The 18,892-nt window shown below is 36.0% G+C and overlaps 1 protein-coding gene across 1 annotated transcript in view; it reads left to right on the plus strand.

The window, feature by feature from the left end:
* The window catches only part of LOC114650076 (uncharacterized), a 208,809-nt gene that overhangs the window by 177,893 nt on the left and 12,024 nt on the right, over positions 1–18,892 (plus strand). The window contains 4 exon segments of the mRNA XM_028799516.2: positions 7,132–7,268; positions 8,282–8,461; positions 10,435–10,623; positions 17,711–17,890. Of these exon segments, the coding sequence (XP_028655349.2) occupies positions 7,132–7,268; positions 8,282–8,461; positions 10,435–10,623; positions 17,711–17,890 (686 nt within the window).

The raw sequence follows: 18,892 nt of genomic DNA on the forward strand, positions 1-18,892 counted from the left end.
CTCTCCTGAATGATATTACCAGCCCAGCCACACCACAGTCTAAGAAAAATCACACTGACCATCACAGAGTTGTAGAATATGTGAAGGATGTCACTTCTCACATTAAAGGGACACAATCTCCTAAGAAAAAAGAGCCTGCTCTGCCCCTTCTTATAAAGTTCCTCTGGGTTCCAAGACCAGTCCAGCCTGTCATTAATGTGGACAAAGAGCTTTCTGTTCAAATGTGGAGTGTCTGTGCATTGGTATTTCATTATTCTGCTCCTCACGGTCACAGATTTACTATTTGGCTTCATACATATCACAAGCAGTTGATTTAATCAGAAACCTTATCTCAGATAAATATTTCCAAGGGTGGCAATGCATTATTAACACAATTTACATATTTTAACTATATATACATAGTGACAAAAATACAAATGGCAAAAGAATTAGTCACTATAGCTCTTCCATAGCTTTTGTAGTTCCAGAGTTTGTAGATGCTTCAACGTAATGTATACCCACCTTATTATGCAATTATCTTTGATGAATTGGAACTTACAATCTAGTTCTTAAGGAGAGAGACGTGGGCTGATGATAAAGCATGATAAGAGTCTGGCTAAATCTAATACTTACATAATAAGTGGCCGTGTTTTGTTAAAAAGGAACCAAGATGTCTTGTTTGACAAAGAGAAGTACATGGAGTTGGGGCATTTTTATGGAGAAGGAAACTGAAGGAAGAAAGAAACTGAAAATGTTCAAAGCAGAAGTGGATGAAGGGCAACTCATTTCGACTTCAGAAGTGTGTTGAAATACAAAGTGGTTTGCACAAATAGAGATTTTAGTTAATTTTAGGATTGAAATTATATTTTTAAAAGCAGAGTACTCATTGGATGGATCTAGACCCAAATACAAAGCAGTTCTAAGTACATCTCTATTATTTGTGTTTTCAAGAATAGCAAAAGATTCCCATGAAGTCTCGGAAGACAATCTTCCTGTGCTTTCTTATGGTAGAGTGAACATTGAATGCTGTCACCCAAAGATATCTTACTTAATATTCACATTACACAAGGCGTTCAATAAGTCTTTCTCACTGATGAATAATTGTTAGAGGAAGTATCCAGTATATACTCAGTAATGCATAATTTCCAAAAGTCATACACAGATGGAATAGATTGCAAAACAAGTACATTTCATATTCTTCAGATAGCTGCTGTTGATAATGGTCCCTCCAGTGCCATCCCAAGTCAATTAATTTGGGGTCATATGGTGCATGCATCAAGTCTCCTGTTTTCTTTAAAAGAAATCATAGTTAATTGGCAGTTAAATAAAGTAAAACAATTGTTACGATACTTTTAATTTTCAGTAGTACATCATCACATCTGTTTTAAACTTCGAGAACCACCACAGTTGTGGAGTGGTTACTAGGAATTTGAATTAACTGACGTTAATCCATGTTATTATCACAATACTTGTGTCACGTTACAATGACACCATTGCTTGTTTGTTTGTTTACTTATTTATATTTTATAATATTAAGTAGTACAAGTAAATAGTATATTGTAATGCATTATTTCTTTTTTATTAGTCTCATAATTGAAATCTATCTACTACACATAAAAAGAAAGAGTTTTGACTTGGTTCATCACACTAAAGTGTTTATTTAATTGTGGAAATTTAATTTAAAATATTTCTGCAATCTCTTAAGACTTTGAATACTGATTTATGTCATATAACACACATACTATATATCAGTACATTCTCTAAATGTATGAGTCCTAGTAAAATGAGACTTTTTGTTTTCTACTGGGCTTTCAACTAATAATTGAGATTATAATGTTTCATATTAAAATATTATTTGCTATATAGTACCTACCAAATAATACAAAGCGTACACAACACATGTTTCACAGTAATTGGGGTTCATCAGATATATGCACTTTTGCTTCCACTTGCGGGAATCGAATCTCGGACATCAGCGCCACAGCAGCTGGTTCGCGTAAGGTTTATCCTGATGTCCTGGCTAAATTGCTAATCACAACCTGGTCATTCTGGCCCTCTAATCATCCCCATGATCTAATTAGCTATTTCTCTCACCCCTTCAGCACTAAATAGCTAATGTGTGGTGAGTGTAATGGTGCAAAATGGCTGCAGTAGCATAATCCTGGAGGGTGCTACACGTTGGTGTTGGTTGAAGTGGCTCCCCTCTGTCTATGAGTGGAAAGAGTAGAAAGAAAAGCTCTATATAAAAATAATTATTTTTTCTCTTTCTCTATGACCAATTGGGTTTTTCCAGGATCTGCCATTTAATTATACATTCCAAAGATGTGTAAAATTGGTCAGTTAGTAACTATAAAGTGTCTCAAAGTGAATGGATATGGGTGCGTGTTCTGTGATGCTCCAGCGTCATGTCCAGAGTGGTCCCTAGCTTCCTACCAGTAGTCCTGGGCTAGACTTTTACTCTGTCTGACTCTGAAAACAGCAGCTTTGGAAAACTGGTGAATGCATATTTTTTAAATATGTATATTTAACTCCATGTTAACAGTACACTATATAAAAATGGCACAGTTTAACATGCATTTTGCTTCATAGCTGGTTGTTAAGCTGCCAGGTTTGCTGTAAAGCAGAGCTTTGCAGTCCCTTATAAACAGAATGTAGGTGATAAAAAAACAAAGCTTCCTTAGTGTATTTTGTCTGAAAATGCTGCAGTATAAACTTTCCCGATAGTATCTCTGGAGCGAAACAAAAGGAGTACTGTATACCGAGTTTTTTGTTTTTATTTATGATGCTCTAGGTATCTCTTCCAAGATAAAAAGAGAGCAGTGCCACTTTAGTGGTTTAAGTAAACCTCGCCTCATTCTTGTCTGCCAGTAGTCTCTTTAGATGTTTGCTGAGAGGCTGCTCTTGTAAACAAAGCAATAAGAATATTGCAGTGCAGTATGTAGATTGTAATTGGTATTCAGCTGCCGTGTGGGCGTTGAACAGTGTGAACCCGGCAGGGGATCCTGTGGGTCGTCAGGGGTTCGGTGCCTGGGGAGTTTGAGACACTCATTAAAGGGTCTCAACTGACGCTACATTTTTTTCCTCTTCTTTTGCTTCAGTGCTGCTAAAGATCTCTTGCTCAGGCCTTGTTTATTTTAATAACTGCACCTCTTTTAAAAACTGCCGCTTGGCATAATTTCTGTCTGACTGTAATATTATGTGCACCACATTTATTTTTGCCTCTTGCAGCAAATCTGCACAAATATAGATAAACCTGAATGGACTGGAAGGTCTTCTGTCATCTTGTGCTTTATATAGAAATTTAGTGTTTGGTTTTCTTTTGTGCTTTATAAACATTATTTTTTCCTTTTGCGTGTGCCATGGGGAGAAAAATATATTAATTAAATTACAGTTGATTTCCAACATTGTTGCAAAGATTTTCAAAAAGTATTTTAGAGTCATATTTGAAACCTTGTTTAAAATGTATTTAATGTACTAAAAATTCAAATAGAAATGTTAATCTAAAGTAAACACTATAGTAAATTACAAGGATTGTAGAAACTTACTTCAGTGGAATGTAAACCTTAGCTTTGCCAACAGCTGAGTAACCCCTTATACTGTGCAAGTGTGCTGCACAGACTTTCACAAAGCCCTCCCTAATGGAGCCCCGCCAGAGCTGTGAAACTGTCTTGGCTCCTACCAGCCCTGTGCTGAGCTGTGAGCTGTCATTTGTTGAGCAGATTCCAGGCTGAAACATGTATTACGAGACACTAAGTAATGTTGCTGTGGGTGAAGGATGCAAGCATCTATTTTAGTACAGACCACAGGATACGCTTATTCATATCGACAGAAAATAATAGATCAGTCTTCTCTGGAGTAAAATCATTCTTCTGTGTCTGAAATGGTGGCTCGGAGGGAAATGACTCGGTTTTGGAGTCTGGAAAGCTTGCAGTTTGGTGAGTAATAATGGAGCGTCTTTTTAAAGTCCACCGTGCTTGTGTAGTTAATAACAATATAAAAATTATAGCAAAAGAATTTATTGCGTGACGAGTCAGTCAAGAGTCAGACACTCCCGACTGCTTTAAATGTACATAATAGCTTATAACAACACTTCTTATATAGCATTAAATCACTTGAAAGAATTTAATGCCTTTCTCTGTTTAGTTCAGTTTTATTCTGGGAGAAATTAGCTGAGTATGTTTTGTGATTTACACATAAAGCCTCATTTTTTTTAGCCAGCACAAAATATTCCTTCATGAACATGTCTAGTTACCAACCCCCTCCCTGTAGTGCTTCCAGAAAAACATGTTAAAAAGATGCTGGTGTATTTTATGTTGGAAAGGTTGTCCAGATAATGATAAATATTCTTATCTAAATGGCAACAGAAATCTTCTATTGTTAAAAAAAGAAATTGACAGTTTTTTTTTTCATTAAGCTACACCCCACCCCCTACCTCAACAACATTTTAGGCAATCTGAATTGCATCTTTAAAAGTAAAGAAAACAAATCTGCTAATCAAGAGAAGCATTTTGGATTCACTTTTAGGAAGTGCTGAAAAGCCTTGAAATTCCACAGTACTGATCACTGATTCATTGTGGAGGGCTTCACTAATAAGACAGCAAGAGCAGTTGCACTGAGAGATAGGCACTGAACCCAGACACTTGTGCTGCTATCTAGCTGACCTAAGTTTACTTTTTTAACAATGTCTTAAGCCACTTCTTCTTTAAGTGCCAGACTAAAAATATACATCCCCTGCATATTTTCAAAGATTAAATGTTCCCTCTGTCTCATGCAGTTCCTAAAACCAGATTCCTCTAGCTGAAAACCTTCTATGTTGTAATCCGGCTGGTTATTACAATTTTTGAAGTTGTAATGTTTTGCACTTTTGCCACTATGTACTGTATGCATGGTGAAAATAGACTCCATTTTATATCATAAGAACAAACAAAACATGTAGAATAACATTCTGTGTGTCTTCTGTTGACATTTAGGGAAGCTTTAAGCTTTTTGTTGATACACAGTATGGTGTTGTTTTTTCTTTTTTTGTTAATCTGTAGTGTCTTTCCTGTCAGAAGAAGAGTTTTTAATTCTGAATCAAACACATAGTCATGAATTGTATAACTTGTACCATTTGTTTCAATGCAAACCAATATTTTTCCATACTAGGCTGCCAACTTTTGTGTTTTAAACCAGTATGGTTGGAAAGCATTTTAAATATGCAGAGTAAATAAATGTGTATTGTGCTGCTCATCTTATTTGCTCTTCTTTCACTTAGTGGGTGATGCTTTTAACCGTATGGTTTTTCCATTTCCTTTCACCATTTCTTATTGAGTAACTGAACTTTAGCTGAACCTGTGCACCACATGTTGCATGGTATTTTTCCTGCCTGTTTTGTGTTTTAAATAAACACAAAATCTATTTAAAATGAAGGCAGCAATGCTCATCTGTTGCATAATTAGGTTGCACTTTTAAAATATATCTCAGAGAGAAGTTTAAATGAACAAGTCCAGTTATTTTGATTATCTATATCTTTGCTTATGATTTTTTTAAATGCCACTTAGGTCTAATAATTAATTCTCTTTCTGTGGCATCCTTGTGAATCATTGATGATTCACTTTAAAGCTAATGCCATGGCAACTAGTACCAGCAGGTTGGCAGGCCTTGGTTTCATCATTACAGCAGTACTGAACCATAATTGCTGCTGTTTTACTTGATGTAAAATTCATTTAATTCTGTACATTGCAAACTTCTTACTCTATCTTCTGACCTTTACACTAAGAATGTTGGTTTCCATCACTATTTTTTTTAACTTTAAATACCATGCATCAGTTCAAGTAATGGAGAACTACTTTGATTTCAGTCTGAGTCAAATTCTGCTGATAATTCTCATTTTACATGATCTTCAATAAGTGGGCAAGTTGTTTTTGTTTCCATTCTGTCAGGAAATGCCCAGTGTAGTGTGATTTACATCAGCAAACTAATTATAAATATGTACTGTCACAATATCACACAAAACAGTCCTGGGTTAAAATAAAAGATTTTTATTAGTCTCCAACACCTTCTTTGCACAAGCACCAGCCACAACACACAAATACAAATCCTCCTTCCTCTAGTAGAGTGTTGCCCGTTGCCTCCCAACTCTGACTCAGAGGCTGTGGCCTCTCTTTTGAATCTGATTTAGGAGCTGCTCCTGGTGACTTGGCCAGGTTGTCTGAAACACTTCCAGGTCTTGTGGAAACCAGGACAGTCCTCTTCCGACAGCTACCTCTGACGATACCCAAAGATCCTGTCAGTGCTGCATTTCCAGACTCCAATTCCCATGCCACCCTATGGGTGCTCTAATTGGAAAAGGCCTTGAGAAACACTGCCACCTGTCGTGTGGGGGAATGAAGTACGTTTTAAGGGTTTGTCTCGCTAGCAAGTGGCTGGAAGGCTCTGAAATAGCATCATAATAACAATGGACTCTGGAAGAGCTATCAAACGTCTGAGACAAATAAAAGTTCAAAATCTATGAAACTATGAACATGTAATCCCCATCAGAGGCTGGTAGGGTCCTATTGTTGAATGAAGAACCTGGAAGGCAATTATCCTGGAATACCCTACAAAAAGAGGGAGAGAAGTTGATGTCTTACCAGGAAATCTGAAACATTGAATACTTAAAGCCATGCAACCTAGTAAATGTAAAGGGTGCCTGACCCCTTAGCAAAGAGTATGAGACCAAGGAAGGGTTGGTGGAATTTAAGGACTACCCTCTAGCCAGTACTTCCCTGAGCTTGGGGTTGAGAAGCTAAACAATCTCCTGGGGGAAGATAGAGAAAGAAACGGGGAGTTTAGGGAAAGGACTTTATAGATGGAGATAGTGGAGAAGCCACAACAACAGACAGGCCCAGCAAGAGCCTTCTGTATGGCTTAGTGGAGAACTGGAGATTTGCTTTGTTCACTGTCATTACTTCGCAATTTTGTGTTCTCCCTGCCATTATTCTTCCTTTATGCCTTTTGTTTGAATTATCTTTTTTTTATTTTAGTAAGATAAAATTATTTTGGTGTTGAGATATGCTGGGATGGGAAGTGTCTTCTCTCATAATGCAAATAACTGAACTTTATTTTCCAAGCTATTACTTTCTCCCCTCAAATGAATAACTTTATTCTATTAATATTTTTATTCCTCTGCAGTTTCTGCTGATGGAGTTACAGAGTCTTCAACACTAACAGATGATAATGCTAGTGAGGAAGACTACAGCTTTGAAGAGATGTGCCAGGCTAATTCCAGGTATCTTCAACCAGGAGGTGAACAGTTAGCAATAAATGAGGTAAGTTGTGTAGTAACATCTTTTCTAAGCCTTACTTTGGCCTGAGCTACATTATTTGTATATTATTACTCTTTTTAAATACCTGTATGCCTCAGTCAAGTACAAGTATGACTAGAGGAGTGTGCATTATCATAGTCTGATTGATTTTTGCCAAAATTGTCCAACAAAGGCTACAGCATAACTAGCTTGATATACTTTAAGAGAATCAAAACATTGATAGAAAATCTTTCATAAAATATTGCTCATCTTTTTTACATGGCAGATTATCTGCATTGAATTCCATCTTTTGTGCCTCATCAAGGGGAGTATTAAAGAAGAAACCTTTAAGACCAGATACCCTTACTGATGCCAGCCTCCTTTAATTGCTTTGATATAATTGTACAAAAAAGTTTGCTGCATAACAAGGATTTTGATTGTGACTGCAATTAAAGATACTAGATTATCTGCATATAGAATGATTAACTTCATGCCAAATGCAAAATGTTTAAAAATGTAAATAAACATTTACCTATCAAAGAAACAAAAAAAACAATAAAACTTTGTATAGTTATACACTTCAAAGGTCAGTGGATGTTCACATTAAAAATATAAAAAATCTGAACTTTATCACATTTTAAAACAATAAAATCGGGAACAATATAACTAAAGAAATACAAATCACAACCAGGTATGAACTAAGTTGCCAGGGACTACCCATTAAAGCCATCCAGCCCTTGCATTCTATCATTGTGAGCAGAAAGTGTTGAAGAGAGAAGTGAAGATTCTTTTGTACCTAAATTTACAAATTCTCTTTAGTAATTCACCAATTTAAATGACACTGTGAAAATACAGATATTTTCAACTTATGCACATACGCACTTAATGAATATATTCTTTCTACTGGACTAACATTGTGATTTTGTACTGTATGCCTTCTTCAGATTGGCACACTGTGGGTAGGTGCTTTAAAGTGGGAAATAGCAGGGGTGGCAATGTTTGAAAATTCAAATGCTGTTTGTTTTTTAATCTTCTAGCTTATAGGTGATGGCAGTACTGTATATGCTGAAGCATTATGGGATCATGTGACAATGGATGATCAGGAGCTGGCTTTCAAAGCTGGTGATGTCATTCGAGTCCTTGATGCCTCCAATAAAGAATGGTGGTGGGGAATGATTGATGATAAGGAGGCGTGGTTCCCTGCTAGCTTTGTCAGGGTAAGTTCCATTTAAAAATCAATTGGTAAACTTGTTCTTTAGGGCTAAACTGCCTTCCGCTGATTTAGTCATAGGATATAGGATTTTATTTACACCTCATATCAGAATAGTCACAGAGACAGAGGTGCAATAAGAAATGCAGAGTTTGCACAGACAGTGGTGTGGTTGTGCAAATAGAATTGTTTTATACCACTATCAGTATACTGAACCACAAAACAGAATGTAGAATCTATTTTTAAATTAAATATTATTTTATGTAATTTATTTGAATTATTTATTTCAAGACCAATTTAAATAACAAATTAAATAACTCTCCATTTCCCCTTTCTTTTAAATTAGAGGAATCGAGCAACACAGTCTTGAAGCGTCTTAGTCTGTTCTTCCTGTTTGGGTCAAATTCATTTCTCCCTTCCTTCTTGCTTGTTTAGTTAATCTTCTTATTTGGTTTTTCTTCATTTGATTTGTAAATGAAAGTACATATTGCACAATTAAGAAACATAGATAAGATATGTAATGTTTTGTGCCAACTTTGTGCATTCTGCAGCCTTATGTTAATCTAAGCAAGAAATGCACCTTGTTTTTTTTTTAAATAGCTTCCAGTTACAATGGAATGATAGTTTGTCTTAGATAATTCACATCTACTTGCAGTTTAGTCTTGTTTAAAAAATTAACATTAAAAATGTGCACGGTTTGCATATTTAAAAACAATATACTGTATAATTCTAACCCAGGCTGTTACATTTAAGAGAACAATGCCCTAGCTTTTTTTGAAAGTGTTTCCAAGCAAAATGACACCTTTTATTGGCTAACTAAAAAGATTACAATTGCCTGAGTTGCCTCGAAAGCTTGCATATTGTAATCTTTTTAGTTAGCCAATAAAAGGTGTCATTTTGCTTGACTTTTCTCTACATTCATAATGGCTAACACGGTACAACACCCTAGTATTATTGAATGTGTTTCCTAAATTTAGAATCATACATTTAAAGCTTTGTAGTCATTTTTGAATAATCATAGATTTATTCCCCCTTGAGTTATAGAGCTCAGAACATTTCTGCAAAGTCTGACACAAAAATATTCAGCATACATTTTCTAACTGTCATGGAAAATAACATTCACTGCCAGTGCTAAAAAGATATGATTACTGACAGAGTTTCTTCTTGTTTCTATTTTTATCCTGACATATTGAATCAAAGTAAATAGTTTCCCTTTTAAACAAAAATAGAATCTCCTGCATTTGTTTGGTAAAAAAAAACTGCTTACACTGAAGTACTGTATAATCTGATGCTTACATCTTTAAAGTAATACATACTATGTAAATGCAAGGATCTGATTCAGAATTAAGTATAACTGAATAGATGATGCCCAAACGTAATAAAAGGCAACACATATGTAAACTGTTATTCTTGCATTAAAGCAATTAATATTGAGTAAACACACCACCACCAGAGTGAATTTCTTCTTTACAGCTAAAAACAAAACAGAGTAAAATTCAGATCAAAACTGAAAATGTAAAATGTGGTAATTGGTCTTAATATGAATTCATTTAAATTACTACTAGACCCAGTTTTTAGTAACAGAAATAAGTGATCAAATTCAAACTGGATATATTCCTGTTTCTATTTTAATGTAATTTGGAAAATTAACACATAGCCACAGGAAGCAGGTAATTTATCTGCATGCCCAAATTAACTGATATATTGATTGTTTGAAAGTTTTGAAATCCCTTGCCATCGATCTACTCCAGTATGTATTCTTGTCACATATTTTTCACACAACTGTCATATGTATTTGATTTTACAATGCATGAGCTCACAGAAAAAATATATGACTCAGAATTTAGTTGCCTGCAACCTCATAAATGTAAAATTTAAGCCATCACATTTCATTAAATATTAGATATTTTGTGGACTTAGGTTCAGATGATGCCATTAGATACCAATACAGTAAGTGATATTTCTACGTTTTTCTCTTAGCTTCGAGTAAATCAAGAAGATTCTGTTGTAGAAAGTGTTGAACATGCCCTGAGTGAAGAGCAGGACATCTCCTCTAGTAAATTAAGGCATAAGACCGCAGAAAATAAAGACCAAATGAGGGCCAATGTTATAAAAGAAATTATGAACACAGAAAGAGTCTACATCAAACACTTGAAGGACATCTGTGAGGTATGGTTTCAGTGCTGTCTCAGATTGTTTGAAATGCACATTTTCATAGTTTGCGCTGTTTCTTAACATGATACAGTTTATGTCTTGCTACCGTCAAAGATGAAAGACATGTCAGTATACGTTCTACAAAATTCTCAATTTGTACTCTATCATTTTAATTTTTTGTATAAATTTTGTCTAACTGATATGTTCAAAGTAACTGAATTTTCCATGTTTTGGAGGGTTGAAAGGATTGTAAATTAAGTCTGTAGCAATTATTATTGAATGTTAAACATTGGCTTCATATGCCTAATGGCAAAATTAAAATTGTGATTTGCTCACCTACTGTACTAGGATCTCAAGTGCTGAAAATGATTTCCATATTTTATGTACATTTTTTGTGACTTGCTAAATTAATAGAACTGTACAGTATGCACTATTACAATAGCAATAAAACCATGTTCTATTTTCAAAATCAAAGGGTTTTACTATGCTGCATTTCATGACTTGTGGCCTTAAAGTATTATACAGATAACAAAATATTGTAAAAATGTAAAATAATTTAAATAATATAGGTTAAACAAAAGTGAAAAACTGTAGTGGAAGAATGGTTTCCATGGTGTGATATCTGAGCTTTCAGACTTGACATATTTAGTGACATGACATGTTTTGTCTTTCCAAAGTTGAGTCTCAAAAGTGCTAATGTGAAATTTTTCCTTTTGTCCCACACGGTCTGTAAAATAAATGAATGGCCCCCGACTTTTTAATGAATGCCAATAATAATATGGGAGAAGGCAGTGCTATGGCAGTCTATTGAAGGCAAAGCTTCTTAGTTTAATGTCATATTGTTTGTACCTTTAGTGAGTGACAACATTGGATTTTATTGTGTATTGACATGTAGGTTATTGCTAGGAATTCTACCATCTTATATGTAAGTAATTGAATTTTAAATGTTCTGCTGGCCAATACTGGTGTGAGGTGCATATTGTAATCACTGAAAATATTTTGGGACTTTAATGCTCTGCGATGGGTTGGCACCCTGCCCAGGATTGGTTCCTGCCTTGTGCCCTGTGTTGGCTGGGATTGGCTCCAGCAGACACCCATGACCCTGTGTTTGGATTCAGCGGGTTGGAAAATGGATGGATGGATGGATGGATGGATTTTAATGCTTAGTATAATAACATTAACAATATATAATCGTAATAATATTTTACAGTATTTGACCAGTTTTAGTGATTATTGATGATTATTATTTGTTATATAGTGGTGTTCATGTAATGTTCTAGGCAGTGAGAGACCATCCATTCAGCAGATTCAGCGAAGTGGAGAAAAGATGTTTCAAAACATTTCCAAGTCAAATGCCACGGACTTTATTTTCTAATTTTTATATAGTGGATCTGCAAAGAACATTGCCTATGAAGAAACAATTTGTAACTGTAACAATCTATGAGAGTGAATCATAGTATCTCTATAAACACTGTTACTGTGTCTGGAAGGATACAGTGTTTTTAGGCAAATAGATCATTAAGGGATTTATTTATTTATTGATTGATTGATTGATTGATTATTCACTCCTGTCCCCAAAATCTTAGAGATCAGTGTTTCTGAACCTTTTTAGTGTCACAGCCCCCTTTTTCCCATATAAGTGTCTTCGCCACCCACCAGGAAGGGGTGAATTGACTGCAGTCCTCCATGTAGGGGTCAGGGGTATTGTTCCTGTTGATGAATCAAGTGAAGTCGCTGGAGCAGCGACCCACTACAACCCACCATCATTATAAACAATAGAAATACTTCAACACAGTGGTTGAGAAACGCTGAGTTAGATGGAAATAAATAGTAAAAGTATCGTGTCAATTCTTGCCTATTGATTATCACCCAATATAGAACTACCATTAATTTGTGTGGTAATACTGTATTACTTAGCACTGACTACATCCACACAATACAATGTATGCATTATAATTTAGTCTTCATAAAAAAAAAAAAGTTAAAAATAGTGCTCAATATCAATGTTTAACTGGGGATTTTTTTTTACAAATTTTCTGAAAAGATGGGTTTTGTTCTACATTATGTATTACATAATAAAATTGTAAGTTTATCAGTACAGAAATCTCACTGTACTATACGTTTCACATTATATTGTCTTTTCCTATCACAGTTGTAACTAACACGATAACCACTATGTTCACAAACAGAAGAAGTTTGACAGTCTATGGTATGCTTAAAAAATTAATCTGACGTAATGTTGCCAGGAATGTTACAGTCACCCTGACATGCAAGAGGCAGAAAATTAAACAGTAGGAATAAATGCAAAAAAAGTGCTCTTTGCCATAAAAACCGACAGCCACTCTTGAGGAAATGTTTACAAATGACAGTGATTAGTTAATTAAGATCTATTTTTTCTTTAAATGTTTGGATGCATCACTAATAGTTTTCTAACATCCATTTTTTGAAGCCGCTTATCCCAGGTCAAGACAGGGTTACGGGGCATCTGAAGCCTATCCCAGCAAGCACTGGGCGTAAGGTAGGAACCATTACTAGACAGGGTGCCAGCCTTTCACAGGGTGAACACACACAACAAGGGTCAATTTAATCAATGCCTGTCCACCTAACCTGCATGTCTTTGGTCTGTGGGAGTTAAGGAGGAAGGAAATTGGGCACCTAGAGGAAGCACCTAGGATGTGAACTCCGGTGCCTTTGTTACAAGGTAGCAGCTCTGCCACTGTGGTACCCTGCTGCCCTATAGTTGTCTTATGTGTGTTGATATTTTGTGACATTTGTATAACAAAAGTAATGATAATCTTATTATATTCTAGAGTTTTTTGGCAAATGTATTTGGCTATTATCACAACAAGCTATCAGCACTTGAGATTATTGCTTCCGAGTTTGATTCCATCCTCAGTCCTGCATAAAACTCCTGCATGTTACCCCGATTTTGGCTTCCCTTCACTGGCTTCCAGTTCATTTTCGAATCCATTTTAAGATCCTTGTATTTGTTTTTAAATCCTTTAATGGTTGTGCCCCATTTTATTTGTTGGAACTGCTGCACCCCCCCTTATGTACCGTCTCGCTCTTTCAGGTCAGCAGACCAGATGCTTTTATGTGTTCCCAAGGCACGATGTAGACTCCGAGGTGATCGGGCTTTTTCAGTTGCAGCCCCAAAACTGTGGAATGATTTTGCCGTTGCACATTAGGCAGGCTCCTTCGCTAGCTGTCTTTTAATCTTATTTAAAAACACACTTTTACTCTCTGGCTTTTAACCCATTATGATATGTTGGCTATCTGTAAACTTTTTATTATGAATCTCTTCAGCTCTTATGTGTTTCTGTTTCATTTACCCTTTGGTTATTATGTATCTGATATGTTGGGTTTTTATTGTACAGCACTTTGGTCAGCCTTGATGTTGTTTTTAAAGTGCTTTATAAATAAATAAATAAATAAATAAAAGAAAATGAAGCCCTTTAAAATTCAGGGTTCCTTGTACACTGTGTACACATACACCGGGACAAGGTATTGCTCCTTGTAATCCACATTCAGACTGCACCACTGAATATTGGAGATAAATTAACATTGACAAGAATACTGTACTTTTGTTTATTTTGTGAGTGTAGGAAGGAGACAAAGCAATGCAATAAATTGTTTCTGGATGGAAAGCGGCAGATGCAGCAGGCTCACACTGAGTCACTCCCAATTTGGGCAGGATGCAAACTTGTGTCTTCAGCATCGAGAGCAAAAAATAGCCAATTTAGCCAGCCAAACCAAAGAGAAATAGTTTTCCTCAATTAACTGTTTAGCCTTTAAAAAATGGCAAATTTTAATAATATAACTTGCTTAATGTAGCTTTGATTTAAAATGTTTATTTTTCTTCACACCACTTCTTTTAGTTTTCTGCCACTTGCTTTTCAGTTTTTACTGGTTAATTTAAGCAAAATATTTTCCAAATGACGGCAGAAGATAGAATTCAACACCATATTAATTGCAATTACATAGAGTGACTTTCAGATAAAAACAGGGCAAAACACCAAAGATGTGTTTGGTTCAAGATGGCTATCTCGTTGAAGACACTGTATTGAGCAATACAATGTGTACAATGGAGTTTTTGCACACTTTACTGTGTTCTAGATTTTATTTTAAATGGATAATGTTGCTATTTTTGCACATCAGTCTACACTCAATAACCCATAATGACAAAGTGAAAATATGTTTTCAGAAGGTTTTGCAAATATATTAAAAATCAAAAACTGAAAACTCTCATTCCTCTATATATTCAGTCCCTTAATCCAGTACATAATCAAGCCCCTTTGACAGCAATTACAACTTCAAGTCTTATTTGGAAAGTCTTCACAAGCTTTGCATGCCAGAATTTGGGTAGTTTATTCCCTCCTTCCTAGCAGATTCTCTCCCACTCTTTGTCTTCTTCTTTCGGCAGCTCCCGTTAGGGGTTGCCACAGCGGATCATCTTCTTCCATATCTTTCTGTTCTCTACATCTTGTTCTTTGATTCTCTCCCACTCTGTTATGCTGAATGAGAAGCATCTGTAAACTTCTGTCTTCATGCCTCTCTATACATGTTCAATGGGATTTAAGTCTGGGATTTGGCTGGAGTACTCAAGGACAGTCAGAGACTTATCCCAAAGCCACTCCAGTGTTGTCTTTCCTCTATGCTTCCGGTAGTTCTCTTGATGAAAGGTGACCTGTCGCCCAAGTCTGACATTGTATGTACTTTAAAGCAGGGTGTCTTCAAGGCTCCCCCTGTGTTCATCCTTCCCTTGATTCTTACCTGTCTTTCTGTCCCTGCTGCTGAGAAGCACCACCATAGCATGCTGCTGCCACCTCCATGCTGCACCATGGAAATCGAATTAGGCAGGCGATGAGCAGTGCCTGGTCTTTGCCAGACATAGTGTTTGTAATTCTGCCAAAAGAGTTACATTTTTGATGACTGTCATACTCAAATGTGGCTTCTGTCTAGCCCCCCTTCCATAAACGCCTTACTGATGGAGCGCTGTTAAGATATCATCCTTCCAGCACCCACTTAGCATGGGAAAGGCACTATTTAAATAAAATTTATTATTATTATTATTATTATTATCATCATCTCAGCAGAGGATTTCTGAAGTTCCGCTAGGGTAACTGTTGGGTTCCCGTTCACTTCCCTGACCAAGGCCTCACTTGCGCAGTTACTCAATTTGGCCTGATGGCCAGCTCTGGTGAGAGTCCTGGTGGTTTCAAATCTCTTCCATTTCACAAAGTTTGACTTCTTGGAACATTCAAAGCTTTAGAAATGGTTGTATACCCTTGGTCTGATCTCTCCTTCATCACAATTTGATTGTTGAGGTCTACAGAGAATTTCTTGGACGTAATGGTTTGGTTTTTGTTCTGAATTGCAGTACGAATCACGGAACCTGCTATACCCAGATCTGTGCCTTTCTAAATGACGTCCAATCAATTCAGTTTGCCACAGGGGGACTCCAGTCGAGATCTAAACACATCTCAAGGATAACTAAAGTACAGAGGATGTGTCTGACCATAATTTGGAGTGCCAGGGCAAAGGGTCTCAATACTTACATGAGATATTTCAATCTTTTTGTTTTTAATAAATTTACAAACCTTTCTAAAAACATTTTTTTACTTTGTCATTATGGGTTATTGAGTGTAGATAGATGGGCAAAAATGGAAAATGTATCCATTTAATATCAAATCTCCAACTCAGTAAAGTGTGCTGAAAGTTAAAGGGTCTGAATATTGTTGTAATCCATTGTATGTATCATATCACTCAATATAGGATTTGTTTTTCTTTTTCAAATATGTGGGCATATCAAGATTTGATCTTCATTTAAACAGTATCTTTAGTTAAAGGTGACTTTGCAGTAATTTATTCTATGAAAAATGAACAGATATTCCGTTTACATCTGTAAAAAAAAGTTAGTACACCCTTGGCTGTAATAGCTGGTATTGCCCCCTCAAGTTGGTGTTTCCTATAGCTGACTTCCAGTCTCTAACATTAATTGGGGCAAAGTCTTTCCTCACTTCTCCATGCAGAATCAGCTCTGTGATGTTTGAGGGGGGTCTTGAGTGCACAGCCTATTTTAATTCCCCCCACAGCATATTGAGAACATTGTTCTAGTAGTCCCACTCTTTGCCTTGGAAATCTTAGGCAAATTTTAGTCTTGCTCTGATGATGTTTTTGGGCAGTAAAGGTTTCCTGTTGCACAACTCCCAACTAAATCTAATTTATGCCACCTCTTTCTAATGGAAGACACTTGCACTTTGACATCAAAATGGCAAAAATTTTCTGTAGGTTCCATGATGAAATACTGGGGTTCTTATAGTCTTCTTTCAGCATCTTGGGTTCCGTTGTCAGGCTGAACTTTGACAGTTGTCTGAAATCTTCTCCAGTTGGAAACAATCGTCCAGGTAGTGGTGGAATGGGCGATTTCCTAATTGTTTGAAGACACACAGGCATCTATAACCTTCTTTCTTAAGGTCTCAGAGACCTCTTTTGATCATGGTAATAATATCCACATTTCAACAACAAAGAGCAAACCAGACAAAATGTCTAAGATTGAAATAAGATGGGTTCCTCCAAGATCCCTCTAATGATGTTTGAATCTGCTGCACCAGATTCTAATACTTGGCATTTGGGGTACTGGTAAATGTAGGGGTGTACTTACTTTTTTCCACTTGCCAAAAGCATGCAAAGACTCAGAAAACCAAAAATGGTTTTGACCTGCTGTTTAATTGAAACTTGACTTTCGTCTGCCATTCTTATCTCAACTTCAGTCAAGTTTAAAGTTTGTCTACAGCTGATTTAAAGCAAGCAGTTTGAGTTTACTTGGATAATATCACTTAAGTATGGCTTTTGGGCAAATGGTTCATTAAATATAAAAAGTGTGGAAGAGTAACGTCTTTTGTCTTCTATTTGTGTGTAAGATAATCTTATGTTTGAAATCAACAGCCAGCTACCTTTAATTTCTATGTTAAATGATGCAGATCTATTTTAAAGGATCACCACTTCATTCTGCAGTTTTGTATTACATTAAACACTACACAAGTACTACGCTGTGCCTATTTACCTTTAGCATGCCTAAGATATTTTTTTTTTCTTGCAGGGATATATCAGACAGTGTCGCAAGCACACAGGCATGTTTAATGAAGCACAACTCAATACTATTTTTGGAAACATTGAAGATATTTACAGATTCCAGAGAAAGTTCCTGAAAGATCTTGAGAAACAGTATAATAAAGAAGAGCCTCATCTGAGTGAAATTGGCTCATGCTTTCTTTTCCATGTGAGTCATTGATAATCAATAATCAGTTTTCTTTGTAAAGCACATTATGACTATGCCGATAATGAAATGAGCATAAACAGTATATTAGTTAGTTTTGTAATAACTGTAGCACTTCAGAATTAAAGTTAACTGTTTTCCTCCAAAGCCACCAGGGCACATGCAACTTGTATGATTTGTGCTAGCATCTAACTATTGTGAAACTACCCCTTTTGCTTTATGTTTAAATTATTATAATTGTTAAAATGGAAAAAACAATTATGCAACAGATCTCCACTTATGTCAGGAACAAATGATAAGCTCTCATTTTTATTTACATATTTTGTGACTAAGTGTAGTTGTGGGATAATGGCCTGTGAAAATAGGCCTCATCAGAGGGGTTATTAGGAGAAGCCACTGCTGCGTCTCAGGGCTACTTTTAAATTGATTTGTCTTTTGATTAGCACATTGAAATAAAAATTATCTAGAGGAGAACGGATATAGTTGTAACATAGGCAAAAGCACAGGCTTGTCCAGTTCTCGTAGGTGTAGAGATTACCATGTTTACCCACACATCTTTTCCCTTATATGTTCTGCTTTCTGACAGTGCTTTGGTTTGTGTTTCTTTGTTATCAAAATGAGTTCATCATTTTGATTCAGTTAGAATGATGAATGGGTCTGCTTTTGACTCAAGCTGCCATCTTTGCCTAAACACCGGATCTCTGTTGTCTGTTGAATGCAACTGAATAATTTTAATTTAAGTGCAGGCACTTTACTGCTGACTCATGCTGCCAGCTGACAAGGCTTATTCAGGGTGCCATCCGGGCTGTCCACCCCCATAGCAGACTGACTAATAAAATACAGAGAGTGGGTGGCACAAGGGTTTTCTTTTTTATTATTATTTTTTTTTCAGCACATGAAGGTGAACTTCATTTATTAATTTAAAAAGTCATTGGCTGTTTTGTCTTTATTAATCTTCTAATCTGTAGTTTTTAATTCCTTAGAAGGCCCTAAGACTGAAGTGCC

The sequence above is a fragment of the Erpetoichthys calabaricus genome, chromosome 4 (genome assembly GCF_900747795.2).
Source record: "Erpetoichthys calabaricus chromosome 4, fErpCal1.3, whole genome shotgun sequence".
NCBI classification, from domain to species: domain Eukaryota; kingdom Metazoa; phylum Chordata; class Cladistia; order Polypteriformes; family Polypteridae; genus Erpetoichthys; species Erpetoichthys calabaricus.